Genomic DNA, 22241 nt, shown 5'->3' on the forward strand with positions numbered 1-22241 from the left:
AGTAAATTTGCATATTGTTGAAAGAAAAGTCAGACAGAGAAAAAAGGGAATAAAAGTAAATCATATGTGAAGTACTTCCAGACCTTAAACAGAGCACTGCATTGGATGGAGACACGAGGACAGACTCACCAGGTGAATAGTAAAAAATATCCAATAACTTAATTTACTTAACACCAGAGGTGCGTCAAAGTCATTGTTTTGCAAGTCACAAGTTAGTCTCAAGTCTTTGACCTCTAGTCCGGAGTGAAGTTCAAAGTAATGACAAGCAAGTCTCAAGTCGAGTCACAACTACTAACCTTTGAATTTTAAGTCCTAAACAAGTCATTAGCTCTCTTCACCAAATAATAGCCACTATCGTTAAGTTGCTGATCGTTGATAAATGCAGACACAGTGCGAGTCCAAGTCATGTGACTCGAGTCCTTTTTTAACTATTTGTAGTAAGGCCATTAATCTTTTCTCATACTAAATTTAAGGAAACTGCAGAATTATGAAGCTACACGATGATGAACCTTGAAATGAACAAAATAGTTGATCTTAAGCTTGTAAAGGTAAAGTCTCAAAAGACAGAAAGTCAACAAGCTATTGTGGACAAAATGTATTATTATTATTATTATTTATCATACAAGTATCCATGAAAGGTCTGAAAAGAGAACTACAGCATCTAAAGTCAAGTCAAGTTTATTTAAATAGCACATTTCAGCAACAAGGCAATTCACACAAGTGCTTGACACAAGACATCAAAAGCCTCATGACTAAGAGAATGAGAAACATAAAAATGTAATATTTTAAAATCACTAAAAAACCATCACATCACTGATAAAAAACCCCAAAATGAAAGAAATATGAAAAGATGTTTAAATAAAGATCCAAAAGAAATAAAGAAATATGACATTAAAGTACAATAATAATAGCCTCATATAGAATGTAAAGATGGTATCTGCTCTGAAGTCCCTGACTATAGAGTCCTATTTTCTGGACTGACACGGATTGACCTGCCGATCTGGCCTATTCGAAATGGGCTCTGTTTACCAATCCAAAAATATACTATTAAGATGACCACTATGTCTAAAAGGCTCATTTATAACATAATTACTAATCACTTTGTCTACTGTTTTATACCCGAGTACACACATTCATCCTCAGTGTTTCGTGGTCTTCTGGATCTGTTGACCCTGTGTCCCCTCAACGCTGCGTAATGGATGTCTTCCTCATTGTGGTCAACCTGGTAATAAGATATGAGTCTTAGTAAATATCAGCAAATCACAAAAGAGCATCTCAGAGTAAAAAATAACCTTAAGAATCAGTGTATAAAAACCATTATTATTAATTTATTTTTATTTTAAAAGTGGGCAGCTTCCAACTCATATACAGGTAGGAAATAAGTGCAGAGAGAGACTAAAGCTTAGTCACAGACATGCACCATTATAACTATAAGTGGAGCCACATCACCCACTGCGTGACCCGATATGATTGAAAATATGAAAATATATGAGATTGGGGAATGACATGCGGGGAAAGGTCGGACTTGAACTAGGGGTGAATACTTAGAGGTCTGTAACCTCTGTAGATGGGGAGCAACCTAACCGCTGGACAATCAGCGTCCCTGGCAACACTTCTTAACAACTTTACTCCCTCATTAGGGTCATGACCATACACTTAAAGAAAACAGTGGTAAACAGTTGAGTGAATAAGCCTAGTTTGCTAGATGCTAGTTTGATTTAAAAGGCTCTTCAATTTAAGACAACATGTGACCAGCAAAGGTGGGAAGCACAAGGCTTGGCAAATTGGTTGAGTGCTGCTGGTCCTTACTTCCCAACTATCTATGTTACAGTAGGATGAGAGGTCAACTAGCAGGATTGCAAACTCCACATGGTGAAAACAGATGGTACTAGAAAGAACTACTCAGCTGCACAGAAACAGTAAGTTGTGGACTTCGCTGCGCACAACGGAAAACATTTTTTTCCCTCTGGGAGACCCCCAAAACAGACCATGTCTTATATACCAGATCGACTTATATCCTAGATTTATGTAACTTGTTTTCAAAATGTTTATATTGGCAGAAAAGTTAATCTAATCACAAAGTACCTGTTCATCTGTTGTGGAGGGAGTTGAAATTATTGCACCAGATTCTAGAAAAGAATGAAAAAGTTCCTTTACTATCAAACTGTATCAAGTGAGTAAACACTGTCAACAAGAAAGAAACGCGGTGACAGTACCTTTACACTTGCAGTTGTTTCTCTTGTAGATCACGCACGTAATGACGGCCAACAATAAAATCAAGATGATGGTAAAAGTCAAAGCTCCACTCAAGATATACACTAGATGCTCTACATCTGTAGAGAGTCAGACATGAGAGTTTTAAAAGGCTGAATTATTCTTAGAAATAAAAAGACAACCCCTTCTAAAATAGTAACTCACCTGTGATGATCACCTTGGTCCCGTTTCCAAACAGAATGTGTCCACATGAAGCGACAGCGCAGTAGTAAGTCCCAGCATGAGAGTGATCGACGCTCTTTATTGGTAAGTTGTACTCACAGCTTTGTTGGTTGGGTTTCCTCGGACATGAACTATTCCTGTCTCCTTGGGTGTAAATGAGTCCTGAGTGAGATTCTTCAGAGTTTCTGAACCAGTAAACACTGTGTTCTCCATCACAGGTCCCAGTGTGGACCGTACAGCTCAGGGTCACAGCATCTCCATGCTTGGTGGTCTCAGATGCTGATTGATTGATCAACAATTGAAAGTTCAAACCTGAGCCTTTTACACTGAGAGTGGTGCCCTCCATAAATTCAAACAAGGACAAACTGCTACGTGCACAGTAGTAAGTAGCTGTGTCTGTAATGCGCACGTCTGTGATCCTTAAGTGATTACGACCATTTGTATTATCCAGTGTGAAGCGTGAATTATTCTGGAATTCACCGTGAAAGTTTACATTTGTTTCATATTTGTAGGACATAGAGATGAGCTCTGGTTTCTGTCCCAGAGTTTGCTTGTACCAGTAATACTTTGATGCAAATTCATCTTCACAGAAACAACTCAAAGTGACCTCCTCACCAACATTAGCTGATATGAATCCACTCTCTTGGCGCACTTTGATCAACGATTTTGGATCCGATGTCTGAGCTAAAATAAGAAAATGAAAATGCTGAAATGATTTCACACTGTCAAAATGTTCTTAATCTGCACATAAAACAACTTTTGAGTAAATGCTATGAAAAGTAACCAAACAGTCTTAAAGACACAATTCTAAAGCATAACTCACCCATCTCCCCCAAGAACAGACATTCGAGGAAGAACGCAATCATGAGAGGTGTCATGGTGTTCAAACGACTGTGTCGAATGAAACACAACTTAGTGGTCTCTTCCCTTTTAAGAGGGAGGACACAATTTGATTGGCCAGTGAGAAGTGACACAATACATTTCTGCAGAATGTTCATCTTTGAAATACAGCAGGGAAACAAATAAAATTGGGATTTTATTTTGCCAAGGGTATTTAAAAATATTGGATTTACAGCGAACAAACAATAACATAATTGCTTAGTTATTTGCATGTCTTTGTGCCAAATCTATTATAAAAATGCATCATCACTAGACCTCTGTTGAGGAAGAGACTGAATGAAATGCATTTAATGTAATTAAAAAACATAAGTGAAGAAATACAAAGATCGGTTGTCTTCTTGAGATTTTCTTTAAAGCGAAGATTATGAGAATTTCTGCAATTTTCAAGAACAAATTGACACTGTTGGCAAGAGTGAGGATGTTAGGTTTCTTATTTGTGGCATAGTCTTGCAACATCTTTTTGATGTTAACTTGGTCGTCAGCTAAAGAAGCATGAGAGAAAACCACAAAGCGTTTTCCACCTAAAGAGGAAGAAACTAAAAGCATAGCAAAGGTGAAGACTGTTTGTTCACTTTTAATCTATTGTTTTTATAGACATCCTCTGTATTGTGATCCCTGTTTTCTTTGTTTCACTGTGATATTTTAAATTCGTATTTTCAGCTTCAGACATGCTGCAGTGACCTTTTGGGTGTTTTATTGGTCTTCATCTCAAGAGACAGAAAAACCACAAAGCTATTTCCACTAAAAGAGGCAGAAACTAAAGACAAAGAAAAAGGGTAGACTGTTAGGTCTATGAGATCTAAAAGTAGCTAAGATAAAGGACATGCTACATTGGTACCATTAGTACAAATAGTGCCAATAGACAATAACAGGCCTTTCAGATAGGATGCAGTGTTGCTCCGTGCAAGAGTGTATTGCCTAGCCTTTATCTTCAGATAAAACCTTACAAAGCAATGCATTGCTGTGAATCTTCCCTTTAACAGGCATATAGTAACCTTCAACAGTACCAGAATCTGGGTTAAATGCCATTACCACAATGCACTTGAGAACATATACATGTTCCTCTCTGTATGTATCCAACCACCTCTTAAAATCTGCATTAGTTTTTCAAGTGAAACCAATAATTTGATCGGGAAGCTTTAAAGTAGAAGTTTCTGCAATTATCTAGGACTTTAACTTTGGTACAGAACTCATGATCTCAAGACGATGACTTGTAATACCTGTGTAGACACAGCCTCACATGATATATTTATTATAAAAGAATATACTAATTTTTCAAAATGCCATGGTTGTTGGGGAGGTACCTTCTGGTGGTGAAGATAACTGAATAAATACAAACAAAATCCTTCATTAATCCATTTGCCATCTAGTTTGTTCTAACATACAACAACATGAGTATAAGTTCAACCAGGAAGACTGCTTATTCTCTCGCACATTCATTCATCTCTTCATTCAACTTAACCACTACCTCTACTACTTCCTCTGTCACCCTGCTCTGGTAATCATTATGGGCGTTTATTCTTTAAGTAACGAACCAACCAGATTCTGCCACAATCTCTCTCAACCAATCATCCTGCTGCAGTCAAAATTTTATTTTTGCATTCGCTGTGACTCCGCCCCAGTCCCCTCCATTCCAACTCAGCAGAGTTCAGATACTGTCTCAAAAACCCACTATTCTTCACTTCCTCTATTCCTCTTCACCAGCACCACCACCAGTATCTAGAACCCATCAGGGCTTTATCCTGTTGGCCTCATTACCCCTCTGAGTACATGAAGTCGTCATGATGATTATTTCCTTCAGCATCAAGTGTTGTTGGTTTACACAAAGAAGGTGGTTATAATATTTTCATGTTGATGCTGAGGTAGATGTGGAAGGAGTCTTTTCAAATCAGACTATTTAGCAAGAATCTGTCCTGTTTAACTAACTTATGTCCCCCAATGCAAGAGCCAAGGGGGGCTCTGAAATGTTATCTTATCCACAGCACTGCAGCTTGTTTATTGGAAATATTTCTAGGTCTTCACTGCCAAGGCCACTTTTTCAGGATCTGATGTCCTTCATGCCCAAAAACACAACAAATCAGCTTTTAAAAACAAAATGAAGAAGAAATTTAACTAATCTTACTGTATATCACTCATCAGTTAAAGTTGTCTTTGTAAGTTTCTCCTGCGTTGTGATGTGTATGATATGACACACTTTTCCAGTAAACACGGTCACATAAACAACTGACAAATAACAAAGACAATACAATGCTAATAAAAAAGGAACAGTACCACTTACTTGCATTCATGGACATCACCGTGTAAGAACAGCTTTTTTTTATAAAGAATAAACAGAGAAATCTGGTGTCTTAATGGAATGGCTTTATTGTAAAAGTAAAAAAAAAGTACAAAGATTTCAGTTTATTCTCTAATGAAAATAAAAACCCAAATTACTCCACAAAAACTTTCTTGGGCATAGAATTAATTGTTTAATTGATTATCCTCCTATGTTGTCAGGTTTAACGCACTGAAAACACTTAAGTGTCATCAAAAAAGTTCACATGACTTCAATTTTTTTTTTTTTTTTTTTTTACAGATGACTCCCAACGGCCTTTGCTCGTCTTTAACCTCCATCCAAAACACAGAATAACCAGATCAATGACCGAGATGTGATTGATTGTATAGAAGGTAAATCTTTCTACATGTGTCCTGGAGACAATAGTGATATTTATATTATTATAACCAGAGATCACATGTTTCCCCAATAAGAAGGCATAAGTTAATCACCCAGTTTGGCAGCAATTAATTCTCTATATAAATCATGTTACTAGAACTCAGTTTAATTATAACATTTATTTGGAAAATGAATGAATACAGTCAAAAAAAAAATATATAATCAAACTTGGTGCACATTGTTGTTAATTATAAAATAAAATCACTTCAATTTTAGATAAGATCATTTATTTCTAAATATAGTAATATAGGTGTGAAAAGCACATTCCTAGCGCTTCACACCTGAGTACACGCAATCACCCGTTTTGATGTGTCTCTGTCTTCTCGACCGTTCAGGCTGATGAACACTTAAAGCAGCACAGTGGAGGTTGCCCTAGCAATATAGAAATTTGAAAATGAAATCACTATATAGTCCTTTACAGAAATTATGAACATGTCAAGAAGGTGAACAGACATTACATTTACCTCGTCGTCTCCAGTGGATGGAGCAGACAATTCTGGTTGAGACTCTGGATGTGAAACACAGAAAATGTTCCTTTATTCTAAAGCTTAATTCTGTCAATAAAATAGGTGAAAAAATAAAGAAAGTAACACTTACCTCTACATTGGCAGATGTTTCCCTTGATTTTCTTGTATATTGAGAAAGCCAGCGCAACAACCAGGATGGTGGTGAATGTCAAAGCTCCGGTCAAGAAATACACTAGGGCAAGAGAGTCCACGTTATCTGCAGAGAGACAGACATCGGAAACAGAGATTTAAGGTTTTCATCTCTAAGTTTATGCATTTTTCCTGAAGACTTACAGATAACTACACCTCAAATGTCTCAAGCTGTTACCCACTTTCAAGGTCCAGCTTGGTCCCGTTTCCAAACAGAATGCGTCCACATGAAGCAACAGCGCAGTAGTAGGTCCCAGCATCAGAAAGATTCAGGTTCTTCATTGGCAAGATGTAGACACAGCTGTCTGTTTTTGTATTCTTCTCACACTGATCATTACTGTCTCCGTGGGTGTAAATGATTTCCTGGTGAGACTCTTCAGAGTTTTTGAACCAGTAAACACTGTGTTCCCCGTCACAGGTCCCAGTGTGGACTATACAGTTCAGAGTCACAGAGCCTCCTGGCTGGATGGTCTCAGATGCAGACTGATGGACTACTGGGACATTCCAACCTGAGTCCTTTACACTGACTATAGTGCCCTCCGTGAAATGTAATACATATTTATAGCTACATGCGCAGTAGTAAGTAGCTGAGTCTGAAACTTTCAAATTCAAAATTATCAAGTGATTTGATTTGTTTTTAGTGTGGAGTGTGAACCGTGATTTGTCATTAAATCCATCCTGGAAAGTTATTCTTGTATCATACCCGTAGAATGTAGAAATAAGTCTTGGTGTCTGACCCAGACTTTGTTTATACCAGTAAAGCCATGCTGAGTCTTCACCTTCATAAAAACATTGCAGTGTCACAGTGTGTCCAACTTCAGCTGAGACAAAACGTCTCTCTTGATGAATAGAGACGGATGATTCCTGATAAGTCAGCTGAGCTGAAGTCAGTTAAAGAGAAAACAGATAGAAAATCAGTTCAATATGACAGAACTCTGTGAAATCGTGTCAAAAAATGATCCAAAGAAAACTAAGAAATTTGCTCAAAGCTGAAGCATGAAAAGTGCAGTCAAAACTTACCCATTCCCCCAAAGAACAAATGAATCAAAAAGCAGACAAACATTGTAGATGTCGACGTGTTGGAGTTCCTGTATTGAATGAAAAGACTCTCAGTACCTTCTCCACTCTTAAATTACAAGACTGCGTTTGATTGGTCAGCCTGGTGTGACATCATTTGCTCTACTCAGGAAACAAAATCACATGTTCACTGACACCTATACTTTGTAGTTTGGTTTGGGAAGAGTTTTATGAAGGAAATAACCGTTCTTTATCTTGGTAGGATATTTACAAATATTTATAGTCTGTTAACAGTAATGTTGTACAGTAGTGTTGTCATGATACAACATTTTTTATTCCGATAACAAGTTCATTGTCAAGATACTCGTTACTGAAACTATACTTGAAACTGAAGCTTTACTGGTTTGATACTCGACACCTAATGAATCTATAATAGGATCTCCACAATAGGTTGCTAAAACTTGGAATTCAAAGTTTATTAACAACCTGAAGTGTAAAAAATACATTAACAGTTAAGTTTTTTGTCGTTGAATATTGATTTCACATTTATCAGGGCAAATAATGAAAGGATATTCATATAGTAAGTATAATATATTTATCTGGACAAATCCAGTGTGTTTTTGCAAAACCATAGAAGTCGCACGAGTGTTGAAAAATACCAAAGTTGCAGTTCTTAGAGTGTCCACTTGAGGCTGGCTGCAGAAGCACCGGAAGTCACATACACACCAATTCAAAAACGCCTGTTTTTACAGCAGAAATATAAGATATTTACAGCCCGGTATTAACAAAATAGGTCTGTTTAACTCATGTCTCCATTGTCACACGTTGTATGGGGGGCGAATTCAATTATAATTAATTAATTTTGATTTCATGAAAGCTAAGCGTTATTCACAAAAAGGTATGTAGCTGACCTGATTGACTGGAGGGTGCGGTGCAGAAGTGTGTCAAGAGGCTTAAAACTCGCCATAGCTCCAGCTCTCAGCCTAACATTAGGTTGACTGAAAGTTAGGATGAGACAGCATTTCCAGCATGGAGACCGCCACCGATGGGACTCCAAAGCCCCCTGCAGGAACAGATGGGTGATGTCTTCAGGCCTAATCCTTAAATATTTACTATCTCTTAACTCACAAAAGAGTGAGGAGGTCAAAAAGCTCCAGTATTACTTATGGTATATAGATTAAAATGATGGATTATATTATTATTTACAGTATTATATAGTTAATAAAGTTGATCTTTATACTTCAAGTGTTGCTGGAGCCCTTTTGACCTCTTCAAACCTTTCATCCTCCGTGCACCTTGGTAGTTGGTGAAGTCGGCCAGAAAACCCTACTCACAAAATAATGTACAAAATACTTTTTCAAAGATATCTTCAATGTCTCATTTTTATTTCATATATATCAGGGCCAATTTCTGATTGGGGGTTATATTAATTGGGACATTGTTAACATATGTTAAGAATTTCTCAATATTACAGATTCTTTTAACCTCAAGCAACATGTTGTTGGCCCCACGCACATAAAAGGCCACACATTGGACATGGTTTTTTCTCTAGGGACAGATGTCAACCATGTCCGATGTGAAGATTTACTGATCAGTGACCACAGAAGTATTTTCTTTGATCTTTGTATAACCATTGATCCTCCCAGTGTTGTAAGAACCTTTCACTCCCGCATCATTACAACAAATACAGCTGATCAGTTCTTAGCACAATATGATTGGGATTGTTATTCACACCTAAACAATACTGACCTTTTATTGCAATCTTTTAATCTTCATTGTGGCACGTTATTGGACATAGTGGCAGCTTTAAAGACTAGGACTAAGGCCATTCCTAACATTTCCCCATGGATGACCAATTCTGTCCGCTGCCAATGTCGCAAGTCTGAACGACTATGGAAATCCACTGGACTAGAGGTACATCGGCTTTATCTCAAAGATTTGCGGCATTCCTTTAATGAAGCGGTACAGGAAATCAGAACTGCTTACTTTGGCACTTTAATCTCTTCCTCAAGAAGGAATCCAAAAGTTTTATTTGACACAATCAACAATATTGTCTCACCATCTCCATCCACCTTACCATGCTGTTCAACTGATGACTGCAAAAAGTTCCTCTCTTTCTTTGTTGATAAGGTATTGGCTATAAGGTCCAATATGCAGCCAAACTCTCACCCGCCTAGAGACAGCTCCTCTGCTACCCCTGTCTTGGTCTCCTTCCACCTTGTTAGCTTTGAGGATCTCATGGATTTGACAAAGAAAACAAAGCTGACTAATAGCTCCTTGAATGTCTTGCCACCTTCACTGTTTTTAAAACTTTTACCTACTATTGGTCCTGCTGTTTTATCCATTGTAAATTCCTCATTGCTTACAGGATGTTTACCTACTTATTTTAAACATGCAACGATTCAGCCCGTCTTAAAGAAACCAAATTTAGACCGAGCAATGCCTATGAACTAAAGGGCAATTTTAAAATTGCCATTTATGTCCAAAATATTGGAAAAGGTTGTGGCCAATCAACTCACTGCTGTGTTGGAGGAACATAACATCTATGACAAATTCCAGTCAGGGTTCCGGAAAGGGCTTTCCACTGAAACCGCTCTATTGAGGGTCTCCAAAGATATTTTAATGTCTGCTGATGGAGGTGGTTTTTCAGTGATGGTTCTTCTTGACCTCAGCTCCGCCTTTGATACGGTTGACCACCCTAATCTCACAAAGAAACTACTCGACTGGGTGGGATTATCAGGTACAGCCCTGGACTGGTTCTCTTCGTATTTAAGTGAAAGGACCTTCACTGTCTCTGTTGGTGAGTTTATGTCTGACTCCTCTCCTTTATTGTGTGGAATCCTGCAAGGCTCAGTCCTGGGACCTCTGTTGTTCTCTCTCTATCTGCTTCCCCTAGGAAAGATTATACAAAGTTTTAATATTGCATATCATCCATGTGCAATTTTCATTTAAACCTAGCGAAGCCTTTACATTGTCCAGGCTCCTAGACTGTATAAATGCTATCAACGACTGGGCAACTGATCATTTCCTACAATTAAATGCAGAAAAAACAGAAGTCCTAGTTATTGCCCAAGACAAGTATGTTTCAACAATTATGCAATACATTGGGCCCCTCTCCTCTGCGGTTTGCACCAACCTCTGTAATCTGGGAGTAATTTATTCTTCATTATCACTAGACAGCCATGTTAAACAGCTAACCAAATCATGCTTTTTTCATTTAAGAAATACCAGTAAGCTGAGAACATTAGTGTCTTTGGCAGAACTTGAGATGATTTTGCACGCCTTTGTCTCCTCTCGTATCGATTATTGTAATGCTGTTTTCACCTCACTTAGCACATCCACCCTAAACCGTCTCCAATCAATCCAGAATGCTGCTGCTCGATTACTCACCAGGTCAAACAAACGGTCTCACATCACTCCGATACTGAAAACACTGCACTGGCTCCCTGTGGCATATAGGATTAAGTTTAAAATTATCATTCTCACCTTCAGAGCCATTCACGGTCAGGCCCCAGATTATCTGTCAGAACTCATTCACCCGTATTCACCCACCCGTTCACTAAGGTCAAACACCCTACACCTGCTGTCTGTCCCGCAGATACATTGACTCGTAGGGATCGTGGGTTTCAGTCCATAGCACCAATCCTTTGGAATTCTCTACCCATCTCCCTACGTCTTTCTGACTCTGTTGAGTCTTTTAAAAAACAATTAAAAATGTTAATGTTTAGACAAACCTTTGTGAAATCAGGTCCACCCAGTGTACCTACTCATCTATGTTTTATTGTGCCAATTATTGTTCCTGGTTATAGCAGGATTTTATAATGTCGTCCATGACGTACTCATTTTTTTAAATTATTATTTTATTGTATGTATGCTGTTGTTTTTTGTTGATGTAAAGATCTTTGTATGCGAAAAGTGCTATATAAATAAACTTTTTTATTATTATTATTATCGTATAAATAAACTTTATTCAAGTGCAGCTTTTTGGCTAAGATGTGAGGCAATGCAAGGCGACACCACAGGGGGCCTCGTCGCCACTGCTGTCTGCTTGGTGTGTCGGGGCCTTTACATCATCAATGTCCAAACTTCCAGTAGGTTTACCAGGAAATGGCAGAGCCAGCCAATCAGATGCAGTACACCTGTCAGAAATGTACAGATATCTGCATGGTGTATATTTTACAGGGGCGTACTTCATTCAGATAGAAATGATATTGAATATACTCCATGTATTACATAACAGAAGAAACTTGGTTTTCTCTAAACACTAACATGTGCTCTTTATGAGCAGATCTGCACAGCTATTACTCTACATATGTTGAAATACAACACCTTCAGGAGTAGATCAACAGACATTATTTTTGTGAATTTGCATATTGTTGAAAGAAAAGTCAGACAGAGAAAAAAGGGAATAAAAGTAAATCATATGTGAAGTACTTCCGGACCTTAAACAGAGCACTGCATTGGATGGAGACACGAGGACAGACTCACCAGGTGAATAGTTTAAAAATATTCAATAACTTAATTTACTTAACACCAGAGGTGGGTCAAAGTCATTGTTTTGCAAGTCACAAGTTAGTCTCAAGTCTTTGACCTCTAGTCCGGAGTGAAGTCCAAAGTAATGAAAGGCAAGTCTCAAGCCGAGTCACAAGTACTAACCTTTGAATTTTGAGTCCTAAACAAGTCATTAGCTCTCTTCACCAAATAAAAGCCATTTTTACAGAGTAAGATTCTGTTACAATTACACAAATGATGACTGCTTTTTGAAATACTGTATTTAGCCTACCTAAAATAACAATACCAGTGTTACTGATTGTTTTTCTCTTCTTTCTAATTTGATTTTTTTTTCATTTATTTTTCCTGAATGCTGTGTTTCATTGGATCAGATCACTGATTTGGAACATTTTATTAGATCAGGTCAAGAATTTTGAAAAAAATCACAAAAAATATATTTGCTCTCCTTTACTTTTTTTATATAAGGTTATAGTGCCCAGACCCCCACTGCTCCCCTCTGGAACTTCCCCTTCATAAATGAAAAGGGCATTTAGCATGCACTATCCTATATTTTTACTGGTCCTGGCTATTTTTTACGACACGATGATGAACCTTGAAAACAACAACATAGTTGATCTTAAGCTTGTAAAGGTAAAGTCTCAAAAGACAGAAAGTCAACAAGCTATTGGGGCTGTGTGTACAATATTTATTATACAAGTATCCATGGAATAGGAAGGTCTGAAAAGAGAACTACAGCATCTAAAGACAAGTCAAGTTTATTTAAATAGCACATTTCAGCAACAAGGCAATTCACACAAGAGCTTCACACAAGACATCAAAAGCCTCATGACTAAGAGAATAAGAGACGTAAAAGATGTTTAAATAAAGATCCAAAAGAAATATGACAATAAAGTACAAAATAAATAAATAGCCTCATATGAAATGTAAAGATGGTATCTGCTCTGAAGTCCCTGACTATAGAGTCCTATTTTCTGGACTGACCTGCCGATCTGGCCTATTCGAAATGGGCGCTGTTTACCAATCCAAAAATATACTATTAAGATGACCACTATGTCTAAAAGGCTCATTTATAACATAATTACTAATCACTTTGTCTACTGTTTTATACCCGAGTACACACATTCATCCTCAGTGTTTCGTGGTCTTCTGGATCTGTTGACCCTGTTTCCCCTCAACGCTGCGTAATGGATGTCTTCCTCATTGTGGTCACCCTGGTAATAAGATGAGTCTTAGTAAATATCAGCAAATCACAAAAGAGCATCTCAGAGTAAAAAATAACCTTAAGAATCAGTGTATAAAAACCATTATTATTTTTTTTTTTTAATTTTGAAAGTGGGCAGCTTCCAACTCATATACAGGTAGGAAATAAGTGCAGAGAGAGACTAAAGCTTAGTCACAGACATGCACCATTATAACTATAAGTGGAGCCACATCACCCACTGCGTGACCCGATATGATTGAAAATATGAAAATTTATGAGATTGGGGAATGACATGCGGGGAAAGGTCGGACTTGAACCAGGGGTGCCTACTTAGAGGTCTGTAACCTCTGTAGATGGGGAGCAACCTAACCGCTGGACAATCAGCGTCCCTGGCAACACTTCTTAACAACTTTACTCCCTCATTAGGGTCATGACCATACACTTAAAGAAAACAGTGGTAAACAGTTGAGTGAATAAGCCTAGTTTGCTAGATGCCAGTTTGATTCAAAAGGCTCTTCAATTTAAGACAACATGTGACCATCAAAGGTGGGAAGCACAACGCTTGGCAAATTGGTTGAGTGCTGCTGGTCCTTACTTCCCAACTATCAATGTTACAGTAGGATGAGAGGTCAACTAGCAGGATTGCAAACTCCACCTGGTGAAAACAGATGGTACTAGAAAGATCTACTCAGCTGCACAGAAACAGTAAGTTGTGGACTTCACTGCGCACAATGGAAAACATTTTTTTCCCTCTGGGAGACCCCCAAAACAGACCATGTCTTATATACCAGATCGACTTATATCCTAGATTTATGTAACTTGTTTTCAAAATGTTTAAATTGGTTAAGATTAAGTTAATCTAATCACAAAGTACCTGTTCATCTGTTGTGGAGGGAGCTGAAATTATTGCACCAGATTCTAGAAAAGAATGAAAAAGTTCCTTTACTATCAAACTGTATCAAGTGAGTAAACACTGTCAACAAGAAAGAAACGCGGTGACAGTACCTTTACACTTGCAGTTGTTTCTCTTGTAGATCACGCACGTAATGACGGCCAACAATAAAATCAAGGTGATGGTAAAAGTCAAAGCTCCACTCAAGATATACACCAGATGCTCTACATCTGTAAAGAGTAAGACATGAGAGTTTTAAAAAGCTGAATTATTCTTAGAAATAAAAAGACAACCCCTTCTAAAATAGTAACGCACCTGTGATGATCACCTTGGTCCCGTTTCCAAACAGAATGTGTCCACATGAAGCGACAGCGCAGTAGTAAGTCCCAGCATGAGAGTGATCGACGCTCTTTATTGGTAAGTTGTATTCACAGCTTTGTTGGTTGGGTTTCCTCGGACATGAACTATTCCTGTCTCCTTGGGTGTAAATGAGTCCTGAGTGAGATTCTTCAGAGTTTCTGAACCAGTAAACATTGTGTTCTCCATCACAGGTGCCAGTGTGGACCGTACAGCTCAGGGTCACAGCATCTCCAGGCTTGGTGGTCTCAGATGCTGACTGATTGATCAACAATTGAAAGTTCAAACCTGAGCCTTTTACACTGAGAGTAGTGCCCTCCATAAATTCAATCTCATATGAACGGCTATGTGCACAGTAGTAAGTAGCTGTGTCTGTAATGCGCACGTCTGTGATCCTTAAGTGATTACGATCATTTGTATTTTCCAGTGTGAAGCGTGAATTATTCTGGAATTCACTGTGAAAGTTTACATTTGTTTTATATTTGTAGGACATAGAGATGAGCTCTGGTTTCTGTCCCAGAGTTTGCTTGTACCAGTAATACTTTGATGCAATATCACCTTCATAGAAACAACTCAAAGTGACCTCCTCACCAACATTAGCTGATATGAATCCACTCTCTTGGCGCCCTTTTATCAACGGTTTTGGATCCGATGTCTGAGCTAAAATGAGAAAAACAAAATGCTGAAATGATTTCACACTGTCAAAATGTTCTTAATCTGCACATAAAACAACTTTGAGTAAATGCCATGAAAAGTAACCAAACAGTCTTAAAGACACAATTCTAAAACATAACTCACCCATCTCCCCCAAGAACAGACATTCGAGGAAGAACGCAATCATGAGAGGTGTCATGGTGTTCAAACGACTGTGTCGAATGAAACACAACTTAGTGGTCTCTTCCCTTTTAAGAGGGAGGACACAATTTGATTGGCCAGTGAGAAGTGACACAGTACATTTCTGCAGAATGTTCTTCTTTTAAATACAGCAGGGAAACAAATAAAATTGGGATCTTATTTTGCCAAGGGTATTTAAAAATATTGGATTTAAAGCGAACAAACAATGACATTATTGCTCAGTTATTTGCATGTCTTTGTGCCAAAGCTATTCTAAAATTGCGTCATCGCTAGACCTCCGTTGTGGAAGAGACTGAATGAAATGTATTTGATGTAATTAAAAAGGATAAGTAAAGAAATACAAAGAACAAAGATTATGAGATTTTCTGCAATTTTCAAGAACAAATTGACGCTGTACGCAAGAGTGAGGATGTGAGGTTTCTTATTTGTGGCATAGTCTTGCAACATCTTTGTGGTGTTAACTTGGTCTTCAGCTAAAGAAGCATGACAGAAAACCACAAAGCGTTTTCCACCTAAAGAGGAAGAAACTAAAAGCATAGCATAGGTGAAGACTGTTTTTTCACTTTTAATCTATTTTTTTATAGACACCCTCTGTAAATGTGATCCCTGTTTTCTTTGTTTCACTGTGATATTTTAAATTAGTATTTTCAGCTTCAGACATGCTGCAGTGACTTTTGGGGTGTTTTAGTGGTCTTCATCTCAAGAGACAGAAAAACCACAAAGCTATTTCCACTAAAAGAGGCAGAAACTAAAGACAAAGAAAAAGGGTAGACTGTTAGGTCTATGAGATCTAAAAGTAGCTCAGATAAAGGACATGCTACATTGGTACCATTAGTACAAATAGTGCCAATAGACAATAACAGGCCTTCCAGATTGGATGCAGTGTTGCTCCGTGCAAGAGTGTATTGCCTAGCCTTTATCTTCAGATAAAACCTTACAAAGCAATGCATTGCTGTGACTCTTCCCTTTAACAGGCATATAGTAACCTTCAACAGTACCAGCATCTGGGTTAAATGCCATTACCGCAATGCACTTTGAAAAACTGAATAAATATAAATAAAACCATTCATTAATCCAGGTGCCATCTAGTTTGTTCTAACATGTTGAGTATAAGTTCAACCAGGAAGACTGTGCTTATTCTCTCACACATTCATTCATCTCTTCATTCAATTTAACCACTACCTCTACTACTTCCTCTGTCACCCTGCTCTGGTGATCATTATGGGCATTTATTCTTTAAGTAACTAACCAACCAGATTCTGCCACAATCTCTCTCAACCAATCATCCTGCTGCAGTCAAAATTGTATTTTTGCATTCGCTGTGACTCCGCCCCAGTCCCCTCCATTCCAACTCAGCAGAGTTCAGATACTGTCTCAAAAACCCACTATTCTTCACTTCCTCTATTCCTCTTCACCAGCACCACCACCAGTGTCTAGACTCCATCAGGGCTTTATCCTGTTGGCCTCATTACCCCTCTGAGTACATGAAGTCGTCATGATGATTATTTCCTTCAGCATCAAGTGTTGTTGGTTTACACAAAGAAGGTGGTTATAATATTTTCATGTTGATGCTGAGGTAGATGTGGAAGGAGTCTTTTCAAATCAGACTATTTAGCAAGAATCTGTCCTGTTTAACTAACTTATGTCCCCCAACGCAAGAGCCAAGGGGGGCTCTGAAATGTTATCTTATCCACAGCACTGCAGCTTGTTTATTGGAAATATTTCTAGGTCTTCACTGCCAAGGCCACTTTTTCAGGATCTGATGTCCTTCATGCCCAAAAACACAACAAATCAGCTTTTAAAAACAAAATGAAGAAGAACTTTAACTAATCTTACTGTATATCACTCATCAGTTAAAGTTGTCTTTGTAAGTTTCTCCTGCGTTGTGATGTGTATGATATGACACACTTTTCCAGTAAACATGGTCACATTAACAACTGACAAAAAACAAAGACAATACAATGCTAATAAAAAAGGAACAGTACCACTTACTTGTATTACTTCATGGACATCACCGTGTAAGAACAGCTTTTTTTTAAATAAAGAATAGACAGAGAAATCTGGTTTCTTAATGGAATGGCTTTATTGTAAAAGTTAAAAAAAAAAGTTAAAAGATTTCAGTTTATTTTCTAATGAAAATTAAAAACCCAAATTACTCCACAAAAACTTTCTTGTACATCAAATGAATTGTTTGGTTGATTATCCTCAACAGTATTTTCAGCATAGATGTTGTCAGGCACTGAAAACACTTAAGTCTCATCATAAAATTCACATGACTTAAAAGTTGTCTTTTTTTTTTACAAATGACTCTCAATGTCCGAGACGTCTGTTTTTGCCTTTGCTCGTCTTTAACCTCCATCCAAAACACAGAATAACTAGATCAATGACCGAGATGTGATTGACAGTATAGAAGGTAAATCTTTCTAGATGTGTCCTTGAGACAATGGTGACATTTCAATTATTAAAACCAGAGATCACATGTTTCCCCAATAAGAAGGCATGTGTTAATGACCCAGTTTGGCAGCAATTAATTATCTATATAAATCATGTAACTAAAACTCAGTTTAATTATGAAAGTAATTTGGAAAATGAATAAATACAGTCAAAAAAATAAAATGTATTTCAACTTGGTGCACATTGTTTTTATTTACAAACTAAAATCACTGTGATTATGGGTAAAATTGTTCACTGCTTTAAAGGTAAACACTGCAACTTTAGATAAGACAATTTATTTTTAGATAATTAAATATAGGTGTGAAAAGCACATTCCTAGCGCTTCACACCGGAGTACACGCAATCACCCGTTTCGATGTGTCTCTGTCTTCTCGACCGTTCAGGCTGACGAACACTTAAAGCAGCATAGTGAAGGTTGCCCTAGCAATGTAGAAATTTGAAAATGAAATCACTATATAGTCCTTTACAGAAATTATGAACATGTCAAGAATGTGAACAGACATTACATTTACCTCGTCGTCTCCAGTGGATGGAGCAGATAATCCTGGTTGAGACTCTGGATGTGAAACACAGAAAATGTTCCTTTATTCTAAAGCTTAATTCTGTCAATAAAATAGGTGAAAAAATAAAGAAAGTAACACTTACCTCTACATTGGCAGATGTTTCCCTTGATTGTCTTGTATATTGAGAAAGCCAGCGCAACAACCAGGATGGTGGTGATTGTCAAAGCTCCAATCAAGAAATACACTAAGGCAAGAGAGTCTACGTTATCTGCAGAGAGACAGACATCGGAAACAGAGATTTCAGGTTTTCATCTCTAAGTTTGTGCATTTTTCCTTAAGAATTAAAGATAACTACTCCTCAAATGACTCAAGTTGTGACCCACCTTCAAAGTCCAGTTTGGTCCCGTTTCCAAACAGAATGCGTCCACATGAAGCGACAGCGCAGTAGTAGGTCCCAGCATCAGAAATATTCAGGTTCTTCATTGGCAAGATGTAGACACAGGTATCTGTTTTTGTATTCTTCTCACACTGATCATTACTGTCTCCGTGGGTGTAAATGATTTCCTGGTGAGACTCTTCAGAGTTTTTGAACCAGTAAACACTGTGTTCCCCATCACAGGTCCCAGTGGGGACTGTACAGTTCAGAGTCACAGAGCCTCCTGGCTGGATGGTCTCAGATGCAGACTGATGGACTGAAGCTGGGACATTCCAACCTGAGTCCTTTACACTGACTATAGTGCCCTCCGTGAAATGTAATACATATTTATAGCTACATGCGCAGTAGTAAGTAGCTGAGTCTGAAACTTTCAAATTCAAAATTATCAAGTGATTTGTTTTGTTTTCAGTGTGGAGTGTGAACCGTGATTTGTCATTAAATTCATCCTGGAAAGTTATTTTTGTATCATACACGTAGAATGTAGAAATAAGCCTTGGTGTCTGACCCAGACTTTGTTTATACCAGTAAAGCCATGCTGAATCTTCACCTTTATAAAAACATTGCAGTGTCACAGTGTGTCCAACTTCAGCTGAGACAAAACGTCTCTCTTGATGAATAGAGACGGAAGATTCCTGATAAGTCAGCTGAGCTGAAGTCAGTTAAAGAGAAAACAGACGCAAAATCAGTTCAATCTGACAGAACTAAAAACTGAAGTATAAAAAGTGCAGTCTTAGAAAAACTTACCCATTCCCCCAAAGAACAAATGAATCAAAAAGCAGACAAACATTGTAGATGTCGACGTGTTGGAGTTCCTGTATTGAATGAAAATAATCTCAGTACCTTCTCCACTCTTAAATAACAAGACTGCGTTTGATTGGTCAGCCTGGTGTGACGCTGTACATCCTACTCAGGAAACAAGATCACATATTCACTGACACCTATACTTAATAGTTTGGTTTGGGGAGAGTTTTATGAAGGAAATAACCGTTCTTTATCTTGGTAGGATATTCACAAATATTTATAGTCTGTTAACAGTAATGTTGTACAGTAGTGTTGTCATGATACAACATTTTTTATTCCGATAACAAGTTCATTGTCATGATACTTGTTACTGAAACGATACTTGAAACTGAAGCTTTACTGGTTTGATACTCTATACCTAATGAATCAGAAAGATGTACACATTAGGTTGGTAAAACGTGGAATTCAAAGTTTATTAAAGGGATACTTCACCCATTTGCATTAAGCTTTGTATTTAGAAACCTGGTAGTATTTTTGATGGTTTTTTATGTTCGTGCAACCCGCCCTCATTTTCCCCTGAGATGGGAAATCTTTGTATTTCTAAGTCTGAAAAGGAGCTGTTGCGGTTAGCAGGGTGAAACTACAACTCTAGTTCCTCATATTTTCGACCACTGAAGCTCCAGACCAATCACAGATCAGTGGGTGGGAACTCACTCCCAGAATCGAAACTTAACATCTGCCATATTGCTTGGAAGCTATGTTAACAGGCTCTATGGAGAAAGCTGATAATGGCAAAAAAATATAAATATAGCGGCGAGACGGCTGCTGCGACAGGCCGGTCTTGTGTTTTTGATGCTTTGGCCGCTGGCCACCGCTGACCACAGCAGCCGAGAAACAAAACCGGCTTGTCGGCAGCAACCGTCTCGCCGCTATATTGCTATATTGCTGGCCGCCGGCCGGCCACTGCCAGCTCAGCAGCTGAGACATGAGGCCTGATATGCTAACAGGCTCTATGGAGAAAGCTGATAATGGCGAAAAAATATAATTATAGTGGCGAGACGGCTGCTGCGACAGGCTGGTCTTGTGCTTTGGCTGCTTCGGCCGCTGGCCGCCGCTACCCACATCAGCCGAGAAACAAAACCAGCCTGTCGGCAGCAACCGTCTTGCCGCTATATTGCTATATTGTTGGCCGCCTGCATGTCCGCGGCTGTGAGGACGAGGAGCCGGGGCCGGCTCGAGCTGGGGCTGACTGGTAGTGTCATTGCTCTCACTGTTTGCCTATGGACACAGACGTAGTCTGTTTTCTGCCAGGAATTTCCAAGATGCTAATTCCTTCTTGAAGAAATCTCAGAATCAGTTGTGTAAACGGCCTTATGTGTTGAAGTAAATATGTCTGTAAACCTGACCTTAGTGGGAGTGGCCTGCGGTGCTGTGCATTCTGGGATTTGGTGTCTCTCATCAACATGAGCCAAAAAGACACTTTCTGCCTTTTCTCGGCCAAGAAGGCACCAACTTCAAAATGTGTTTCACATATCTACTACATATATGACCCAATGTCAATACAGATTCATGTTTCAATGGGTGAAGTATCCCTTTAACAACCTGAAGTGTAAAAATTACATTAACAATTAAGTTTTTGTCGTTTCATATTTATTTCATATTTATTTCATATTTATTTAATATTTATTATTATTATTTATTCACAAATAATTAAAGGATATATATATAGTAAGTATAATATATTTATATGGACAAATCCAGTGTGTTTTTGCAAAACCATGAGACTCAAACAAGTTGTAACCTCCGGTGTTGAAAAATGCCAAAGTTGCAGTTCTTAGAGTGTCCACTTGAGGCTGGCTGAAGAAGCACCGGAAGTCAAATACACACCAATTCAAAAATGCCTGTTTTTACAGCAGAAATATAAGATGTTTACAGCCCAGTACAAAAACAAAATATGTCTGTTTAACTCATGTCTCCATCGGCACACGCTGTACGGGGGGTGAATTCATTTATAATTAATTAATTTTGATTTCATGAAAGCTAAGCGTTATTCACAAAAAGGTATGTAGCTGACCTGATTGACTGGAGGGTGCGGTGCAGAAGTGTGTCAAGAGGCTTAAAACCTGCCATAGCTCCAGCTCAACCAACCTAACATTAGGTTGACTGAAAGTTAGGATGAGACAGCATTTCCAGCATGGAGACCGCCACCCATGGGACTCCAAAGCCCCCTGCAGGAACAGATGGGTGATGTCTTCAGGCCTAATCCTTAAATATTTACTATCTATGAACTCACAAAAGAGTAAAGAGGTCAAAAAGCTCCAGTATTACTTGCAGTATATAGATTAAAATTATGGATTATATTATTATTTACAGTATTATATAGTTAATAAAGTTGATCTTTTTACGACAAGTGTTGCTGGAGCCCTTTTGACCTCTTCAAACCTTTCATCCTCCGTGCACCTTGGTAGTTGGTGAAGTTGGCCAGAAAACCCTACTCACAAAATAATGTACAAAATACTTTTTCAAAGATATCTTCAATATCTTTAATAGTTATATTAAGTGGAACAT

General features: G+C 38.2%; 4 protein-coding genes across 5 annotated transcripts; all 4 read right to left on the reverse strand.

Moving 5' to 3' along the window:
• Nucleotides 1–333: 333 nt before the first annotated feature.
• On the reverse strand, nucleotides 334–3319 carry LOC109992823 (immunoglobulin kappa light chain-like). The gene is made up of 5 exons (XM_020645591.3): nucleotides 3260–3319; nucleotides 2419–3120; nucleotides 2217–2333; nucleotides 2086–2129; nucleotides 334–1222 (listed from the first exon to the last, which is right to left on the reverse strand). The coding sequence occupies exons 1-5, from the start codon at nucleotides 3312–3314 to the stop codon at nucleotides 1106–1108; spliced, it is 1035 nt and encodes a 344-aa protein (XP_020501247.2). The 5' UTR covers nucleotides 3315–3319; the 3' UTR covers nucleotides 334–1105.
• A 2361-nt stretch (nucleotides 3320–5680) lies between these two features.
• LOC136177508 (immunoglobulin kappa light chain-like) lies at nucleotides 5681–8932 on the reverse strand. The gene is made up of 5 exons (XM_065950918.1): nucleotides 7726–8932; nucleotides 6888–7586; nucleotides 6647–6772; nucleotides 6514–6557; nucleotides 5681–6421 (listed from the first exon to the last, which is right to left on the reverse strand). Exons 1-5 carry the CDS (start codon nucleotides 7766–7768, stop codon nucleotides 6317–6319), a joined length of 1017 nt encoding a protein of 338 aa, XP_065806990.1. The 5' UTR covers nucleotides 7769–8932; the 3' UTR covers nucleotides 5681–6316.
• A 3923-nt stretch (nucleotides 8933–12855) lies between these two features.
• Nucleotides 12856–15542, reverse strand: LOC109992821 (immunoglobulin kappa light chain-like). Its single transcript, XM_020645590.3, has 5 exons — nucleotides 15483–15542; nucleotides 14643–15344; nucleotides 14441–14557; nucleotides 14310–14353; nucleotides 12856–13445 (listed from the first exon to the last, which is right to left on the reverse strand). The coding sequence occupies exons 1-5, from the start codon at nucleotides 15535–15537 to the stop codon at nucleotides 13329–13331; spliced, it is 1035 nt and encodes a 344-aa protein (XP_020501246.2). The 5' UTR covers nucleotides 15538–15542; the 3' UTR covers nucleotides 12856–13328.
• A 2092-nt stretch (nucleotides 15543–17634) lies between these two features.
• On the reverse strand, nucleotides 17635–20098 carry LOC136176970 (uncharacterized). Of its 2 annotated transcripts, XM_065950802.1 has the most exons (5): nucleotides 19677–20098; nucleotides 18880–19581; nucleotides 18639–18764; nucleotides 18506–18549; nucleotides 17635–18413 (listed from the first exon to the last, which is right to left on the reverse strand). In XM_065950802.1, exons 1-5 carry the CDS (start codon nucleotides 19717–19719, stop codon nucleotides 18309–18311), a joined length of 1020 nt encoding a protein of 339 aa, XP_065806874.1. In that variant the 5' UTR covers nucleotides 19720–20098; the 3' UTR covers nucleotides 17635–18308. The 2 variants fall into 2 exon arrangements, with proteins under 2 accessions (XP_065806874.1, XP_065806873.1); XM_065950801.1 differs by having other exon boundaries at nucleotides 18278–18549.
• Between the last annotated feature and the right edge of the window lie 2143 nt (nucleotides 20099–22241).

This window comes from Labrus bergylta, chromosome 22 (assembly GCF_963930695.1).
Source record: "Labrus bergylta chromosome 22, fLabBer1.1, whole genome shotgun sequence".
NCBI lineage: Eukaryota > Metazoa > Chordata > Actinopteri > Labriformes > Labridae > Labrus > Labrus bergylta.